The 18,886-nt window shown below is 35.0% G+C and overlaps 1 protein-coding gene across 1 annotated transcript; it reads left to right on the top strand.

The window, feature by feature from the left end:
- Positions 1-740: 740 nt before the first annotated feature.
- Positions 741-8,242, top strand: LOC131664576 (jerky protein homolog-like). Its single transcript, XM_058935824.1, has 5 exons — positions 741-857; positions 5,738-6,000; positions 6,058-6,559; positions 7,570-8,114; positions 8,197-8,242. Exons 1-5 carry the CDS (start codon positions 741-743, stop codon positions 8,240-8,242), a joined length of 1,473 nt encoding a protein of 490 aa, XP_058791807.1.
- The last annotated feature ends 10,644 nt before the right edge of the window (positions 8,243-18,886 follow it).

Raw genomic sequence — 18,886 nt, forward strand, 5'->3', positions numbered from 1 at the left:
TATTTATAAAAATAGATTCAATATTATTAAAATGAATTCCAGTATATTGAAATATCAATATTCAAAATAATTAAAAATGATTCACCTTAATAGGTATTTAAGGTTTTTACAATTATTAAAAATGATTAATAATTGGTCTTTTTTTTTATTAAATGGTATTGAATATTATTTGATACGATAATTAAATAATATTCAATACCATTATCATGATTAAATGGTATTGAATATTATTTGAAAATAGTATCTAAATTCAAATAATTTTTAATCGTGAATATGTATACCAGAATATGCGATTAAAATAAATTTAACATTGCCACAATAATTATTCATTGAAATTTATTAAATATAATTAATTTTATAAGAAAATTTGAGATTAAAAGCTTTTAAATATTATTGAATTTAATAATGTTGAATCTTAATCAATTATGTCGATCAATTATATCGATAAAGTAAAATTCTTCATCCGCGGTTTATATTGGGTCATCAAGGCGTGTATGGAGGAGGCCGAAAATTTAGAATTAGCCACAACTAAAGCAATAGAAATTGAACGAGAATTCAACGTACAGGAATCTGAGGCAATAATCGAAACAGTAAAAGCGCTAACCCAACCTAAATTAGAGCCGGTTCGATTAATGAAAGCGGAGGATAGTAGCATCTGCCAAATTTGCAATAAGCCAAAACACACAGCTAAAGACTGTTGGTATTGGATACCGCAGAATCAAAATCGGACTCAGGCAACTATGCAACAGCAATGGCAGCAGCCCAAACAGCAGCCGTGGGCGGAGCCTCGCGCGGCAGCTAACAATAGCACTAGTCCCCGCTCCAACCAGCATTCACATTTGGCCGCCCAAAATCAAGTAAAAAAAAGCGCCCCAGCCAATTTAAATTCGCAAGAAAAATCGCAACAAACATATCCCTCGATTTGCAAATAGTGTAAAAAAGCGGGACACTGGAAGAGTGATTGCGAAAAACGAAAACTGAGAAATCGAAAATTGCAAAAAGCGGAAAAAGAAAAGGTTCCCAGACACATGGCGCTACCCGGGAACCTCTGTAAATACAGCGCCTGAAACTTCGTACGCACAAAAAGTCATCCTTTTGCATCTTAATAGTCAGTCACCTACAATACAGCTTGAAATATATACGAGGTGTGTTCAAAAAATAACGAGAATTTTCGTTTTATGAAAAAAATATTTATTTATTCATCTACATTAATGTTGTCGCCTTCAAAGTAGTCCCCTTCGGATACAATACACTTATGCCAACGCTTTTTCCAATCCTCGAAACACTTTTGAAACTTGATCTTTGTAATAGCTTTTAGCTCTTTCAGCGATTCGCTTTTAATGTCATCTATGCTTGTAAAACGACGGCCTTTTAATGTTCTCTTTATTTTTGGAAATAGAAAAAAGTCACATGGAGCCATATCTGGCGAATATGGAGGCTGAGGCATCATTACAGTTTCGTTTTTGGCCAAAAATTCACGAACAAACAATGAAGTGTGAGCAGGCGCATTATCGTGGTGCAAAAGCCATGAATTGTTTTGCCACAAATCCGGGCGTTTTTTTCGGATTGCTTCACGCAAACGACGTTGAACTTGTAGGTAGTACTGCTTATTGATTGTTTGACCTTGTGGCAAGAATTCATAATGCACTATGCCATTAAAATCGAAGAACACAGTGAGCATAACCTTCACATTCGACCGCACTTGTCGAGCCTTTTTCGGTCTTGGCGATCCAGAATGCCTCCACTGGGACGATTGAGCCTTAGTTTCGACATCATATCCGTAAACCCATGTTTCGTCACCTGTTATAACACGTTTTAGTAGTTCTGCATCGTTATTGACTTCATTTAGCGACTCCTGAGCAACTTCCATTCGCCGCTGTTTTTGTTCGAAATTCAACAATTTTGGAACGAATTTTGCTGCCACACGTTTCATACCCAAAACATTCGAAAAAATTTGATGGCATGAGCCAACTGATATGCCAACATCATCAGCGACTTCTCTGATTGTGATTCGGCGATCGTTCATAACCATTTCTTTCACTTTTTTCACGTTTTCATCGGTTGTTGATGTGCTTGGGCGTCCGGGTGGTTCGTCATCTTCAACGTTTTCGTGGCCATCTTGGAAACGCTTATACCACTCATAAATCCTTGCTTTACTCATAGCAGACTCACTATATGCCTTTGTTAACATTTGACAAACTTTACTACACTTTATTTCATTTTTTACGCAAAATTTAATACAAATTCTTTGATCCATTTTTTTTCACAAACGAAAATCGCCGAGCTCGAAAAACACGTCTAACGTTAGCGGCTGCCACTTAAAAAGTAAGCAATGAATATTGCTGAAAATTTTATCGTACTTCAGGGGCATGTGTACCAACATAATAAAAAAAAATTTTATACAAGCGGACTCTCCAAACCCGCGAAATTTAAAAATTCTCGTTACTTTTTGAACACACCTCGTACAACTAAACAAAAATTTAGCTTCATCGTAGACACCGGGGCAGCAGTCTCACCACTAAAAATTTCAAGCAAACCAGACAATGTCCACATAAATATTCTAGATAGATACGAACTACGAGGGATCTCGCAAGAAAGTATCGCGACATTAGGAAAAATTTCATTAACCTTTCATAACTTTGTACTAGATTTTTACCTAGAACCAGAAAATTTTCCTATATTAGAAGACGGTGTAATAGGAAGCGAGTCATTAAGAAAGTACAGATCGAATATTGATTACGCCAGGAATCTCTTAAAAATAAACGACTTGTTTTTCCCAATTCTCACCGAAAATAAATTCTGTTACATTGGAGCTATTTTCGTAGCAAAAAATTAACCAGGCACCCAGCAAGATACCTCTTGCAAACAGCCTAGCAATAACTCATCGTATTCGGTCGACGGCCCTAGCAGAAAATTGCTAGACCTAGCGGTCGAAACCCGGAGGACGAACGCGCCTAATACGAAACTCATGTAAAAAAATGGTCACGATGCTATAAAATACAATGACACACTGACTCCTAAAGAGAATATACCTCAGTGTCTGAAGACAAAATCCGAGAAACACAAAAAAAAAAAAGAGTCCGACAATCTATACAACCTGTCTGTTAACGACTTTTCCGAGAACTCCAAAAAAATTAACTCTGTATCTGTAACTTCTGGTATGCGCATGCAAACTCTAGAAAACGAATCCGATTTACTCTACGCTTTAACCAAAGCATCAGAAATGATTAAAAAATCAGAAAAATCAGAATCAGATTATCCGCTAATACAAGAATTAACTAACAGTATTATTAGTTGTTTAAACAATAAAGAATCTGAAATTAATAGCGATAGCGTATACTTGCTCGAAATACTAAATAGATACCTCGATCCAATTAATAAATCACAAAGTAACTTACAAAAATCAAATATAGTTAGTAATGCATTAAATGCATTATTAACAGCTCGCTCGATTATTAGGGAAAAAGTACCTAGAGCGCGCCACAAAACACTACTTATTAACCCAGAAATTAATAATCGTGACGAAAGAGTCAAACAGTTACTTCAATTGATTAAATTGGACCATATCAAACAAGATCAACGGACAAAATTTGAAGAAATCGTCGAAAATTACAGAGACACTTTTTGTTAATGGCGACAAGCTCGGAGCCACGAGTATTATCGAGCACGAGATCTATACTACCTCCGAATTACCAATCAGACTCCGACAGTTTAGGCAGCCCTCGCAGATTAGTAAATTTATAAATGAACAAATGCAGAAATTATTAAAAAGAGGGATTATCGAAAGATTAACTAGCGCATACTGCGCACCAGTCTTTTGCGTGCCTAAAAAGAATACGGCGAACCGCAACCGCCGCGCATCATATTTGACTATCACGCGCTAAATAAAGTTAAACCGGATAATAATTTCCCAGTCCCTCTATCTGTCGACTTATTTGAACGGGTGGCCGGTGCGCAGATATTCTCATAATTCGATATGTATTCATCATATCATCAAATAAGCATTAAAAAAGAACACAAGCATAAAACGGCATTCCAATGCGAGTCAGGCCTATATCAGTTTTGTCGCTCTTCCTTTGGACTGAAAACTAGCCCACCAGTTTTTCTGTCACTAATAAATATGCTAGTATCAGACTTAAAAAATGTTGCAGCATTTTTCGATGATATTTGCGTATATTCTAAAACATTCGACGAACACTGCGAGAGTACCATCGAATTAATGAAACGCCTTCGTAAAACTAATCTAGTCCGTCATCCAAAGAAATGCAAAATTCTACGCCCGGAAATTGAGTATCTCGAAAGACGGACTACGCCCGTGCAACGACAAGCTGCGTGCAATAAAAGAATTTCCGGTCCCGCGCACACCAAAGAATGTTAAACAATGGCTCGGCCTGGTGGGATACTAAAGACGATTCATAGAAAAGTTTGCTAAAATCGCTAAACCGTTTACTATTCTATTAAAGAAACGCCAGCCGTTCGTTTAGGAGGAAGAGCAGCAAAGAGCTTTCGAGACACTCTGTGATAAATTATGCGAACCTCCGGTGCTCAGACACCGGGATTTCGACAGGCCATTTTTTCTTACCACTGACGCATCCAAAATCGGAATCGTAGGGTCGCTTTCTCAATTTGATGACGAAGAGCGAGAACACGCTGTATCATACATCACACATACCCTCATACCTGCTGAAAATTATCCTGCTACTCGACTCGAACTATTAGCAATAGTATAGAGTATTTCACAATTCAGACCATATCTGTACGGCCGAAAATTCATCATCATTACTGACCATAGACCATTGGTACACCTATACTTGATAGGCGATCCAAATTGCGCAGGAAACTCATCAGCGATTGCTGTTACAAAATTTTAATTTCGAAGTCAGATATAAAAAAGGCGCGTCGAATGTCAATGTAGACGCACTCTCTCGAATAGCTCAATAAGCATTTGCAAGCATCTAGACAAGATCCAGTTCAAACACTGGTCTTGACAGCTCAGCTAGCAAATGTCAATGATGGCACCGTAAGGTTAGGAAATATGCACGCCATGACCACGCGATGCACAAGGGGCCAACAACCAAATGCAAAATATCTGGAAGCCATCAAGTCCCTCCTGCCGCGTCAGAGAAAAAATCCGCCTCCTCAGGAAGTGGACACGCCAGTAACAGAACCAGACACGCATCCCGAATAACACAGAAATTTATAGTAAACTGCAATAAAGTCTTATTGCCGCGCGCTGAAAATAAACTCACGCCCGTTTTCACTAATTACCATAGGTCCCAGCTACCCTTTCTCTCAGACATCGTGGGAGGGACTTTCCCTTTCCCTTATGATTTTCTCCGAGAGGAAGCTTCCTCGCTGGGGGTTGATCTAACGATCGACACTCTCGTTCAAACTTGCGAACGGTTAATAGCTTGGCTATCTGACAGGTGCGCTGTTGTATTTTGCAACTTTTTTAAAATTTACATACATACGTATATACGAGTATACCTATATTTATTTGCGTACGCAGTGATTGCTTTTCTTGGAGTGAATATTTGAGAGGTGAGTGTTTAATATTTTTAGCTTATATATCAATGTATTTATTTAATTTGAGAGAATCACAAATTATTTTTCATTCAACATTATATTAAAAATCCGTTCAATTCTTATATACTTTCAAATCATGAAGTTTTTTTTAGATTATATAATATTCATAATATTTTTCATTTGTTTAAACATGTACACTAATTTTTTTCAGATTGCCATGCCTAAGGCTTTGACATCTTTGCAAATTACTGAGATCAAGCAGAAATTGTTTCAAAAGGAGACAATGGCGAAACTCTCCAAGGAGTACGGCGTATCACCGAAAACTATCAAGAGAGCGAGTGAAAACGATGAGAACGCGTCGCCAAACCGTCAATCTCAAGGCGTACGAAAGTTGCAAGTTAATTTGACGATCCAGCAGAAGATGGAAATTATTAGCAAGCGGCAGAAAGGACAATGTACACAAGATTTGGCTAAGTAGTACAAGGTGGATGTTTCGACGATTAGGATTATTGCAAACCAAACGATCATAAGGAAGCGGGCTGTGGCTTTGGAGCAAGAGAAGCGAAGTTTGGACTGCAAAAGGATTCACGCGAAAGAAAATGTGCGCGACAGAGCGTTGTTTTTGTGGTTCAAAAAGAAATGCGCTGCAGGAATTCCAGTGTCTGGCGAAAAGATGAAGGAAGAATCTTTGAGGCTCAACAAAGAAAAGGGTTTGTCGCCTGATTTTAAAGCGAACAATGGATGGCTGAAGAATTTCAAGAAAGGTTACAACATCCGTGAATTGGCGACACAGGGAGAGAAATTGTCTGCTGATACTGCTGGAGCAGATAATTTCAAGAATACGCTAACATCTTATCTTGAAGAAGAAGGCTACGACTTGAATCAAGTTTACAATGCCGATGAAACGGCTTTGTATTACAAGTCGCTGCCGAAAAGAACCTTAGCAGCCGGAGATGAGAGGCAAGCGTCGGGCTTCAAAGAAATAAAGGAAAGAGTAACTGTCATGTGCTGTGCCATTTGTCAACATCGCCACGTATGCCGATGATACAGCAATCTTAATATCACATGCCAATGAAACTACGGCTACTCGTATTATGCAGCAATACCTGGATACAGCACTTAACTGGTTTAATAAATGGAGGATAATGATCAACGAAACGAAATCAATACAAGTTACTTATACTCAAAAAAGAAACCGGTAAACATAGATAATAAAACAATTCCACAAGGAGACAAAGCAAAATATCTCTGAATGCACTTGGATCGACGACTAACGCGGAGAGATCATATACTAAACGGAAACAACTAAATCTACAGACAAGAAAATATTACTGGCTGCTAGGGAGGTATTCTAAGCTTTCAATTAAAAACAAATTAATGATTTACAAATCCATAATTAAACCAGTTTGGACATATGGCATAGAACTCTGGGGTACAGCCACAAAATCCAACATTGATATCATCGAAAGATTCCAGAACAAAACATTAAGAAATATCATAAACGCACCATATTTTGTAACAAATGAATATATACGAAAAGATATCAACATAATGACAGTAAAAAAAGAAATAGAAGCAGCCTCTAGCAGATATACCACCCGGATTACAGAGCATCCAAATCAACTAGCCAAGGAACTAATCGTCTCAACACCAACAACTTCAAGGTTCAAAAAATATAAAACACCATTTACACAAAAATGGGGTTAGTTTGTTTTAATTAATATATTAATGTATTAATGTACTGGTACTGATCACTGGAGAAGTACCCTCATGTAATCATGCAAGTAAAATTGTAATTGTTGTAGATTTAATAATACCATTTACTTATTGTTCATGGACAGATTGTAAATTTACTTTGGAAATAATAAAAAAAAAATATGCTGTGCCAATGCATCAGGATCCCATAAGATTACTCCCTTAGTTATCGGTAAATTCGCAAATCCTAGGTTTTTCTCAAAAGGCGAGAAAGAGAAGTTGCCTGTGTCATACACTAACAGTAAATCTGCTTGGATGAATACAAACCTATTTCTTGATTGGTTCAAGAATGTAGTCGTTAAAGAAGTTTGTGAAAAATATCCCGAGCAGAAGAAGGTTTTACTTCTACTGGACAATGCTCCATGTCACTCGTCAATCGAAGAGCACAACCAAATCGATGAACCGATTCGAGTGATGTTTCTGCCGCCCAATGCCACGTCATTGATCCAGCCGATGGACCAGGGGGTCATCGCAAAACTGAAGAAAATGTTCCGAAATAAGCTAGTAAAAGAGCTCATGTTGCAAAAAGAAAGTCGCTGCATCGTTGATATTGTCAAAAAGCAGACTATAAAAGACTGTTGCTACAAACTAGCCTCATCTTGGGACGATGTCACTCCAAAAGATATCCGTAACGCTTGGAATCGGCTCTTGGGAAAGGATGAGTCTTTGTGTGAACAAAATGTGTCTACAGCAGAGGTTAACTTGTTATTAGCGCTTCTCAAAGATTCTCCAGACTTTGTCGACTGTAATTTTGCAATGGCTGCAGCCTGGATTGAGGAGGATTTTCGCGATAATGCTTGGGAACAGTGCGATGTAGTTGAGATTTATGATAGGTATGCATTATTTATATATAACATATATATATTTTGAAATTACTAATTATTGTCATACTAATATATTTATTAATCATTTCAGACTGATATCTCCAAGTAATAGTTTTGAAGAGAATTCCCACGAATGAGTAGAATTTGAGAGAGATGACGACCATGACGAGGTACAAGAGGATGAAGTTACACTTGAAGAAGCTTACAAAGCTGCACTCAAAGTGAGATCATACTTGGAAAAAACTTGGGATGCATCAAAGCAACAAATTAGCAACATTCAAGATATTTCGGATTTGCTTCTTAATATATATAATCCAATCTAAAATTGTGTGTATTACTATTCACAGAAAAAAAATTACTTGAAACAAGCACACTTTTGTGCTTAAAACCCCATGCAATGAAAACCGGTACTGATGACTGCTTAAAATTAACCGAATTCATGATTGAAATGAGTAATTTTTTATTTATTTTTAGTAATAATGTTTTTATTTTGAGTAAATTATTTTAAAAAGTTTACTTGGCTATAATGTTTTTGAAAGTTATTTTAAGTTTGTAGAATTTAAAATATATGTTAGCACGCAACAATAATAAGTAATTTTTTTACTGTGTTTGATTCTCTTTTTGTAATTAATTTTTTGTATCCATTTTGTAAAATATATAACCTTTCGTTTGAATTTTGCAACGTATAATTAAATAAAATTTAACAGTAATTACAACGAATTTCTTTTTATTTATTTTAATAAAAACGCTTTGTTTTTAATTACGACCGAAATTGAAGTAATAATCATAACATTTGAGAAAAAATTATTTGAAATCACTTTTAATTTGGTTCTTATTTGTAACGAAAATATTTTTTATGTAAAATTGTGCACCGTAAATATGTAATATTTATAAAATCCTTTTAGAATTTAGATTTGGAAAAATACAAGTTTCCTATTTTTGTCTATAGGGCAATTCTTGGCTATTTCAAACAGTTTAAAACTTCAAATCACTAATTTTGTTCAAAGTTGGTAGACTTGTTACCTATACAGAGGTCAACATCTGTGCAGAGTTTTAGATCAAAATATTGATAAGGGGCCGACTTGTCAACTGTTGAAAAAATATTGGACTTTTTTTTATTAATTCGGTTTCTCGGAGACTAACAAAGATATGGACATGATTCTTTTTTTAAAAGACGCGGAAAGAGTTTCACTTTTAAAATGTAAATAATAAAATACCAAATTATTTATTTATGCCATTGTTATAAACAATTTTTTCAAAAAATCGACGATATCTCAAACAAAGATATTTTTTTTTTAATTTTTGTACCATCGTGTTCCTTGTCATTTTTTACATAAGAAACCGTTGAAAATATCGAGTGCCCGCTATTAGGATTGAGATAGCACTAAAATGAAACGAACCGAGCGCTAGCCGCTCGGCCGCTCGGCCGTCTGCTACTCGTGCGGTTCCAACGTTGCTTGCTGCAATTGCCTTCTTTAAAGAATAAATAATTTCATATTCTAACAGTCTATATCTATTTATTTAAATAATATATAAATGTATTAATTAAGTAAGTAATGTAAATGAACTATTTTTTTATACAATCTGATGTAATATTTAAATTAAACATTTGCTCTCTGCGTTTGAGCGGGCTTGAGACCGACGCATATTGAGGATGCGGCCGCATTAAAAATGTTTTTTTATCGGACCTACACCATAATACTCTTAATAAGTTATTTACAAATAATTTTACAAAAAAAAAACCCTTTAAATTATGCGTCTTATTTCAAATTCAGAAGAGTATGAAGTTTTTTTTCTTTAATTTCCGTTGTATACAAAAATAAGTTGCATCAAAAATACATTTCAAAATACTGTAAAAAAAATTATTTATGTTAGTGACGGTGCCGGAAGCCAATATAAAAATAGAATGAATTTTCTAAACTTAGTTCGACATTACAGCATTTATTCTATTAGAGCAGAGTGGCATTTTTTTGCAAGTTGTCATGGTAAAAGTTCGTGTGATGGAATTGGTGGAGGTATAAAAAGATTAGCTCGACGAGAAAGCTTGCTCGGTAAAATCATAAATAATTCTGCAGAATTTTACAAATGGGCGAAACAAGCTATGCCTAAAATAACGTTTATTTACTGTAGTCAAGAAGAATATGAAGTTGTACTATGATGAGTAACACTTTGAAATTCAAAGTTCATTTTATATCTCTGAATTTTCAGGTTGTTTTGAATAGTAAATATTTTATAAATTGACATTACTATGACTTAAATTTTCTATAATTGTGAGTACGAATGATTTTGTTATTATTGTTTGATGTGTACTGTTGTGTTATGATCATGTCGATTGTTTAAAAAAGTTTTTAATTGTTTATAAGTTTTAATAAAGTTTTCCTGAAGAGGCCATGAATTTATAGCGAAACGTTGGAATTTCAAGATTGTTGTTTTAATTACATGAGGGATTTTCCTTAACCATTGTTGTATATGAGATAAGTGAAATTTTTGAAAGTACCATGTATAGTCAATTAAAAGATGCTCTTACTATACAAGGAACACAATTACTGCATGCATTCATGCTAGTTAGTGATGACAATACAACGGAAATTAAAGTAAGAAAAACTTCATACTCTTCTGAATTTGAAATAAGACGCATAATTTGAAGGGTTTTTTTTGTAAAATTACTTGTAAATAACTTATTAAGAGTATTATGGTGTAGGTCAGATAAAAAAACATTTTTAATGCGGCCGCATCCTCAATATGCGTCGGTCTCAAGCCCGCTCAAACGCAGAGAGCAAATGTTTAATTTAAATATTACATCAGATTGTATAAAAAAATCGTTCATTTACATTACTTACTTAATTAATACATTTATATATTATTTAAATAAATAGATATAGACTGTTAGAATATGAAATTATTTATTCTTTAAAGAAGGCAATTGCAGCAAGCAACGTTGGAACCGCACGAGTAGCAGACGGCCGAGCGGCCGAGCGGCTAGCGCTCGGTTCGTTTCATTTTACTCGATTTTCTCAACGGTTTCTTATGTAAAAAATGACAAGGAACACGATGGTACAAAAATTAAAAAAAAAATATCTTTGTTTGAGATATCGTCGATTTTTTGAAAAAATTGTTTATAACAATGGCATAAATAAATAATTTGGTATTTTATTATTTACATTTTAAAAGTGAAACTCTTTCCGCGTCTTTTAAAAAAAGAATCATGTCCATATCTTTGTTAGTCTCCGAGAAACCGAATTAATAAAAAAAAGTCCAACATTTTTTCAACAGTTGACAAGTCGGCCCCTTATCAATATTTTGATCTAAAACTCTGCACAGATGTTGACCTCTGTATAGGTAACAAGTCTACCAACTTTGAACAAAATTGGTGATGTGAAGTTTTAAACTGTTTGAAATAGCCAAGAATTGCCCTATACAGGGTGTCCAAAAAGTTCCGGGACACCCCAGTAAGTCCTGAGATATAACTATTTCCGAGGAGATTAAGGTCATTCCTGTAGTAACTTTGAACGAGGAATCCAGTGGTGACCTTGGTTTTGACCTTGAGCTTGACCTTCAAGGTCATTTCAAGGTCAACTTTTTTTTCAAATGGGAACCCCTATTTTTGACAACGGCAATCGAAAGAGCGTGAAGTTTTACGTCCAAACATGTACAAAGGTCATAGGTCAAAGATGAGCTTCAAGTTCATTTCAAGGTTATTTAAACTTCACGACGGTCTGAAGTTGTGTAAGGTTTTTATTATTTTGGAGGAGATTCTTTAGTAACTTTTCACTAGGAATCCAATTGTCATCTTGGATTTAACCTTAAGGGTCATGTTAAGGTCAATTTTTTTACATTTTGCGTTACCCAGGAACAACGACGTGGACGTAGTAAAATCTGTTCCTATTGGGGTTCTTGATTAGAGTGAGTCCCCTTGCCTCTTAATTTTTGGGGTGCTTGATTAGAGTGAGTTCCCTTGCCTCTCACGACCAGTTAAGCTACAGAATGCACAAATTTTTATCGCAAATGTTCAAAATGATGTCCACCCACTTCTCGACAATGAGCCAAACGATGGTAAAAACCATTAACCGCATTTTGGATTATTTCGGTAGGAATTAGAGCACATTCATCAATTATTCTCTGTTGCAATTCTTCTAAATTTTAAGGTTTGGTTTTGTACACTCGATCTTTGAGATAACCCCACAGAAAATAGTCTAGGGGTGTTAGGTCAGGTGATCTGGCTGGCCATTCAATGTGCCTCTACGTTCTATCCACCGATCAACAAACACGTCATCTAAATAAGCGCGAACGTCTCGTCCGAAGTGAGGTGGACCACCATTTTGTTGAAACCATGTTTCATCAAAGTTTCTTCCAGAAATCTCTCTTATTGCAGGAACTATTTGGTTTCGTAGCATAGTTTCGTAAGAGGCAGCAGTCAAATTACCCTCAATAAACAATGGCCCTACTATTCTATTATTAAAAATTCCGGCCCTAACATTCAACTTTTGTGGATACTGCGATTTATCCTCTCGGGCCCAATAAGGGTTAGCATCTGCCCAATACCTTCAATTATGCCTATTAAGAGTTCCGTCCAGTTGAAATGTTGCTTCATCTGAAAAGACTATATTAGATGGGAATTCGGGATTTTCATCTATGCGTAACATCATATCTTCGCAAAACTCATCGCGACGATCGAAGTCATCCTCGTTCAACTTGTGAATAAGTTGTACTTTGAACGGATGAAAATTTGCACTCCGAAGAATGTTATGCACAAATGACTTACTCGTACCATGCTCTTGAGAAACCCTTCGAATGGAAGTTTGCGGATCTTCGGTAAATGATAACAAAACATCCAATGAGTTTTCCTCATTCGTCGCTGTTTTTGGTCTCCCTGATTTAGGTATATCTCTTACATTGCCTGTTTGATTAAACCATGGAACAGTTCGATCAACGGTTGATGATGAAATTCGAACAGCATTTTGCCCACCTCTAAATGTTTCGTTAAAAAGATGTTGTACTTCCCTGTACGACCGAATTACCGCACCCCAGCCTCGCATCATAAGAAGCGATATTCTTTCCCTTTCATTTAGTCTGTTTATTTTTGGTTTAATTTATACAATTTAAAAAAATTTTTCTAATTTGAAATTTAGATATGAAATTTCAATGTTAATGAGGGTTAATTTTTTTGCTACTATTTTCTACAAACTTACACAAGCTTATGTGAATTTCAGAAATAGAAATAAATGCGTCGGAGATCTTAAAAATATTGAGTATTGTAAAATCATAAAAAAATGTACATAAGTTTATTGAAAAACAAGTTATTTAAAAGTTGTGTGAAAAATTGTTTTTACACAAAAAACGTGTTTTCTTCTAAATTCAAATAATCTTCTTGTTCAAAAATGTTAAAAAAGTATTTTTTTCGGACATGGATGTGGTGGCTGTAACTATGTAAAATTCTTTACCAAAATTTTAGCTTGGGAGGATGAAGAAGAGTAGGAGGGGGAGGCTTTTACTATCCAAGGTTTCTAATTTCGTTTTTGAAATTTTTTTGGAAGAATGAATGAACTTGGAATAGTATCCTTTACATTATTTTATTTAGCATTATTAATACGATATTTGAAATTAAAAAAAAAGTTTTAATAAAGCTCAAAAACGTCTTTCAAAATCTGTGACAGAGTGATGAATGCGCCCTCTAGGAATTATCCTACCAAAATCGTCCAAAATACGATAAATGTTTTTTATCATCGTTTGGCTCATTGTCGGAAAATGAGTGGACATCATTTTGAATATTGGCATGGGGATTCACTCTAATCAAGCACCCCGATCGTGAGAGGCGAAGGGACTCACTCTAATCAAGCACCCCGATCGTGAGAGGCGAGGGAACTCACTCTAATCAAGCACCCTGATCGTGAGAGGCGAGGGGACTCACGTAAATCAAGCCCCCCCAATGGGAACAGATTTTACTACGTCCACGTCGTTGTTCCTGGGTAACGCAAAATGTAAAAAAATTGACCTTAACATGACCCTTAAGGTTAAATCCAAGATGACAATTAGATTCCTAGTGAAAAGTTACTAAAGAATCTCCTCCAAAATAATAAAAACCTTACACAACTTCAGACCGTCGTGAAGTTTAAATGACCTTGAAATGAACTTGAAGGTCATCTTTGACCTATGACCTGAGTACATGTTTGGACGTAAAATTTCCCGCTCTTTCAATTACCGTTGTCAAAAATAGAGGTTCCCATTTGAAAAAAAAATTGACCTTGAAGGTCAAGTTCAAGGTCAAAACCAAGGTCACCACTGGATTCCTCGTTCAAAGTTACTACAGGAATGATCTTAATCTCCTCGAAAATAGTTATATCTCAGGACTTACTGGGGTGTCCCGGAACTTTTTGGACACCCTGTATGTATTTTCATTGAAAAATAAACATTTCCGGGATTGAATAATAAGTATTATTGAAATATTTATTTGTCAATGAGAAACATTTTTAACCTTAATATTTCATTAAAATTTAAATACCACGAAAAAGCAATACTCAAAAAACATTATTTATTTTCATCAATGAAGCATTTTTTTAATTACCCAAGCCACGTGGAAAATATGCATTAATATTTACTTTTATTTAGTAAGGAATACATTTTTAACCATCAAATTTACTATTTTTCTCTAGAAAGTATAGCGCGTATAATATTTTCCAGTGTCAAATTTATTCGGGCCCCTCAGATCTCCGCTCACCAGCGGGAGTATACGCGCACCTAGTCCAACGCTCTAATTGGCTGACGCGCGGCGTGCAGTGCACGGGTCGGCTACTCCCGAGAGCAGGCAGTGCGTTAGGTTCGACTGTATTTTGTCAAACGTGATAGCGATTTTTTGTATTCGCGCCGAGCGTTAATTCGCGGTAAATATTAAATATTTTCTCTCTCTCTCTCTCTCACCGAATAATATTCATAGTAAAATCCTATTCGCGTGCATTAGTCTTTCGGCCCAATAAAGACTGAGGTTTCTTTTTATTAATTAAAGTTAGTTAATTGCATTCGCCGATTACGTCATTTAATTTTCCTATTAGCTTAAGTAATTTGTAAGATGCTTAGATTTTAATCCGATTACATCTAGGGGATTAAGCGGATTAGGCGTAAAATCGCCCACACATAAGATTCATCGAGTGTCACAGGGCAGGGGTCGTGAAAGGTGAGTTCAATGCCATTCGATAGAAGACAATCAAGCGAAATCATCTGACGTAAAGGCGAATACACGTACAATCATACGTGTTTAACGGAGCGGCGGTTAGCTCTGCATCGTGGGAGTTTGTTCTTAAATAAATTTCTCATTTTTCAGTTAACCTCCCCCGTTACAATATATATATATATATTTCATACGTACCGTTTTCTACCAATAGTTTGTGAAACATTTCAAACTCACTTGGAAAATATATTTTTCAAATAGTTTATTTTCACTCTGAATAGTTTTTCAAATATTCTCAGCATATTGCCAACATCTTTACCATTTTCCCAATCATGGACAAAAACTCAACAACGTGTATTCTTTTCACATTATCTTTATTATTTAATGATAAAGTATCATTTTCTACCCATATATTCACTGAAAGTGAACATACGAACGTTACGGAAAGTTAAAGTGATTTCCGAAAATGAATTTTCCGTAAATTTTCCAAATATATTTATTTACAATAGATATTTGCTACTTGGTTTTACATAGGGTGTATTATACCGTATTACAATGGGTAGATTGAAACAATACGAGAATTTTGTTTTTTTTTTGTAAATTTATGCGATTTTCCGAAGAAAATAATGGATAATAAAAATAGGAGCGACGTAACGTCTTTTTCTATCTACTAAAACTATTGACGAAGACGAAAATTAAGGATCTAACAAAGATGCCAATTCTATAGCTACTTTAATCTGATGCGCGAACTTTTCTCAACATCGGAAACAAGCATGCTTACTGGCAGTTAGTGTCATTACAGTATCAAGAATGCGTTAATTACCTACTTGATAATTTCATTAAAAATGAAATATTATAACAGATTGTGTTTCATTGACTGCTGATCTGGAGAGTGCGAAATTTGTTAGTTCTATAGAGCAGGGCTTCTGTTTTATGGCAATGTCAAAAACTTTTTTGGGTAAAAAGTCATTAGTCGTCATAATGATGAATAGAAACCCAAAGACAACGACGAGATATACGACAATACCACTGAATAATTTGATTTTGAAGTATTTTTTAGATTTACAAGTACTACCAAAATGAAATTATTCAGTGGTTCAGACGAGAAAACCAGCAATGAGTGGAATTCCGAAATTTCGACGTCGTCTTATATTATATAGATCTAATTTATTTTGGAGTTACTGTTAAACTAATAAAATTGAAGGTTTAGTGCAGCGATCAGTGAGCTAGTTAATCCAAATTTATGTAAATTTGTGTAATATAATAATTATGCGTTGTTGATTCATTTTGTGCGAAATTGAATGGTTTGCTTTAGTATTGCATGCTGTGGGAGTCTAATGTCGATGCCTCGAAAATGCAATCGTCTCATAGAAATCAGAGCAGCTAAAAAATAGAATGTTGAATGTTGAAAAATCTAATGCAACGCTTCCGTACGAATCTAATTCAGCAAAAGTATTTTTATCGTAAATTGAAAATTAAAATTAGTTAATGAATTGAATTTGAAAGTGTCTGTGAATATTTAATTGATTGGTTAAGGAAAAAAATTAATGAATACCGAGATAGAATCACAAAAAGCTATGGTTACGTATCAATGAGCGGAATAGCGACAAATTTGTTGTTAAAAGGATACCTACAAATTTTAGCTAGGATTGATTCGTAGGGAAATATTTCAAGAGATTTCGTAGTTTTTTCAATGATGTTGATATTCAGGATATCTGATTTTATAGGTCTTTCGTAAAAATCTTGAACTGTTCCAAGTGGATGTCCTTCAACGCGTACTATTCCATCATTGCCTCTAAAAAATAAGTGGCATTCTATATAAGTACCATTATCCAGTAGTACGAACTTGTCTCGCTCATTACGACAATCTATTTTTGTATTTTTTTTTCACAACGTGGAATGGTACCATGGTTTTTAGTAACTCAAAGTTTGTTTCTTCCGAATAATCATTATCATCGGAAAATTCATTCGCTGCTTTGATTTCTGCAAGACGATTAGCAATTTGCTGCAAGACCTTGTCTCCTTTTCTCGTCAATTGCTTGACTTTTTGAATATGGTTTTCGAAACGAAAAGCACTAAAATTATCTAATGGTCCGAACCATCGAACATCGTTTACCAGGTGCAAAACAAATTTTCAGCATAATCCAGATATAGCTCATGTTTGCATAAAACGGGGTTAACTAGTATCGATATTGCTACGTGTAAAGTTAAAAAATGTGTGTATAATTCCTCCGGTAGAATTTCGAAGAGAGCAATTGGACCTGTGTTTAATAAAAATGTGCGCAATTCGTAAGCTTTCCAAAGGCGTTTTACGTTTTTAAAATTTCGTGGGCTGCGACTAAAATCAGAAGAATGGTATTCTTTAAAACGAGATAAGTTTTCTGAAATATTGAGACGTTCATACTCTGACAAAACGCACTTGCTATTTTGAATCCACAATTCTATCAGTCTTGTCAAAACTCCTAAACAAATTAAATGCATGTAATCTAAAACTACATCCGATATAGGGCTAAATTTTGGAATTTTCTTTAAGATAGTTTCCCCTTGTTGGTATTGGTCACTATTGCCCTTAATAGGTTTGTAAATATATTCTTGATTTCGGAATTTCTCGTCAGTTCGCAAAACAGCATTATCCATTTGTCGTATAGGAAAATGAAGTTTAGTTTCGTGCTCACCTTTTATCGTACATTTTGAGCAACTAAAGTATCCAGTATGCTGTTTCGTTTTCATAATGTACGATTTAGCTGGGGCATCAAACATGAAACAATGAAAAATGACATTTTATTTTTTACTGTCAAATACAATGCCATCATTAATAAAATTTATCAATTTTTCAATAAACAGTTTTACTAAATTATCGCTATCTTTGGGCTTATGCTCTCCTTTGTAAATGCCAATAACTTCAACTAAATTTAACATTGTCTCGGAAACCGATATAATCTAGATACCGTTCTCTGATGAATTAGCAAAGCGCGCGCCATCAATTTTTGCAATCAATCGTACACAGTCTACGTCAAGCCCTTTGCGATTGTATGTTATTACAAAATTTATCAACGCACTCTCGATACCATAATGGCAGTACTTGCCATCGCCAACTTTGTGCGTTATTACTGTTCTCGATGTTTTCAAAAAAGTTCGAGCATCTTTTGGAAATGGATACCCGGTCCCTTCCCTCAATTTTTCCAAGAGTCGATTGATAAATGGGTGAGAGACAGTGTGAATGTAATCTACACATAAATTTCGTATGTCATACATATAAATATACTTGGGATCTTTTTCATCGAGCGACATTAAGACATCGAAAAAATTATCTTCATTGGAATCTACTTCATCACACTCTAATTCGTTATAATCTTCATGTAATGTTTTGATTAAATTAAAAAAATCAAAAGAAGGTTCAACTCGAATGTCAAACATTTCGTTACTGGCATCGGTACTATAAACTGGTTTATGAGTAATTGAGATTTCAAATTCTTTTGATGATTCATTTCATTCACCATATGATTTCTCTGAAAATAAATAATTTAGAAGTGAAGCGCAACAAAGACGACTTTCTTGAACAGTTTGATCAACGACAGTTTCATCTTTATTTCCAGTCAATGACACGGTAACCTTCGTA

This window comes from Phymastichus coffea, unplaced genomic scaffold, assembly GCF_024137745.1.
Source record: "Phymastichus coffea isolate CEN01 unplaced genomic scaffold, Cenicafe_Pcof_1.1 PCOF00001, whole genome shotgun sequence".
NCBI classification, from domain to species: Eukaryota; Metazoa; Arthropoda; class Insecta; order Hymenoptera; family Eulophidae; genus Phymastichus; species Phymastichus coffea.

What these genes read in the sequence shown, in the direction of transcription:
- LOC131664576 (XM_058935824.1), top strand. Translation starts at nt 741, where the DNA reads ATGCAACAGCAATGGCAGCAGCCCAAACAGCAGCCGTGGGCGGAGCCT. An exon ending in TGTACACAAGATTTGGCTAA is followed by an intron (nt 6,001 to 6,057) that starts GTAGTACAAGGT and finishes AACGATCATAAG; the next exon opens with GAAGCGGGCTGTGGCTTTGG. An exon ending in CCATTTGTCAACATCGCCAC is followed by an intron (nt 6,560 to 7,569) that starts GTATGCCGATGA and finishes GATTGGTTCAAG; the next exon opens with AATGTAGTCGTTAAAGAAGT.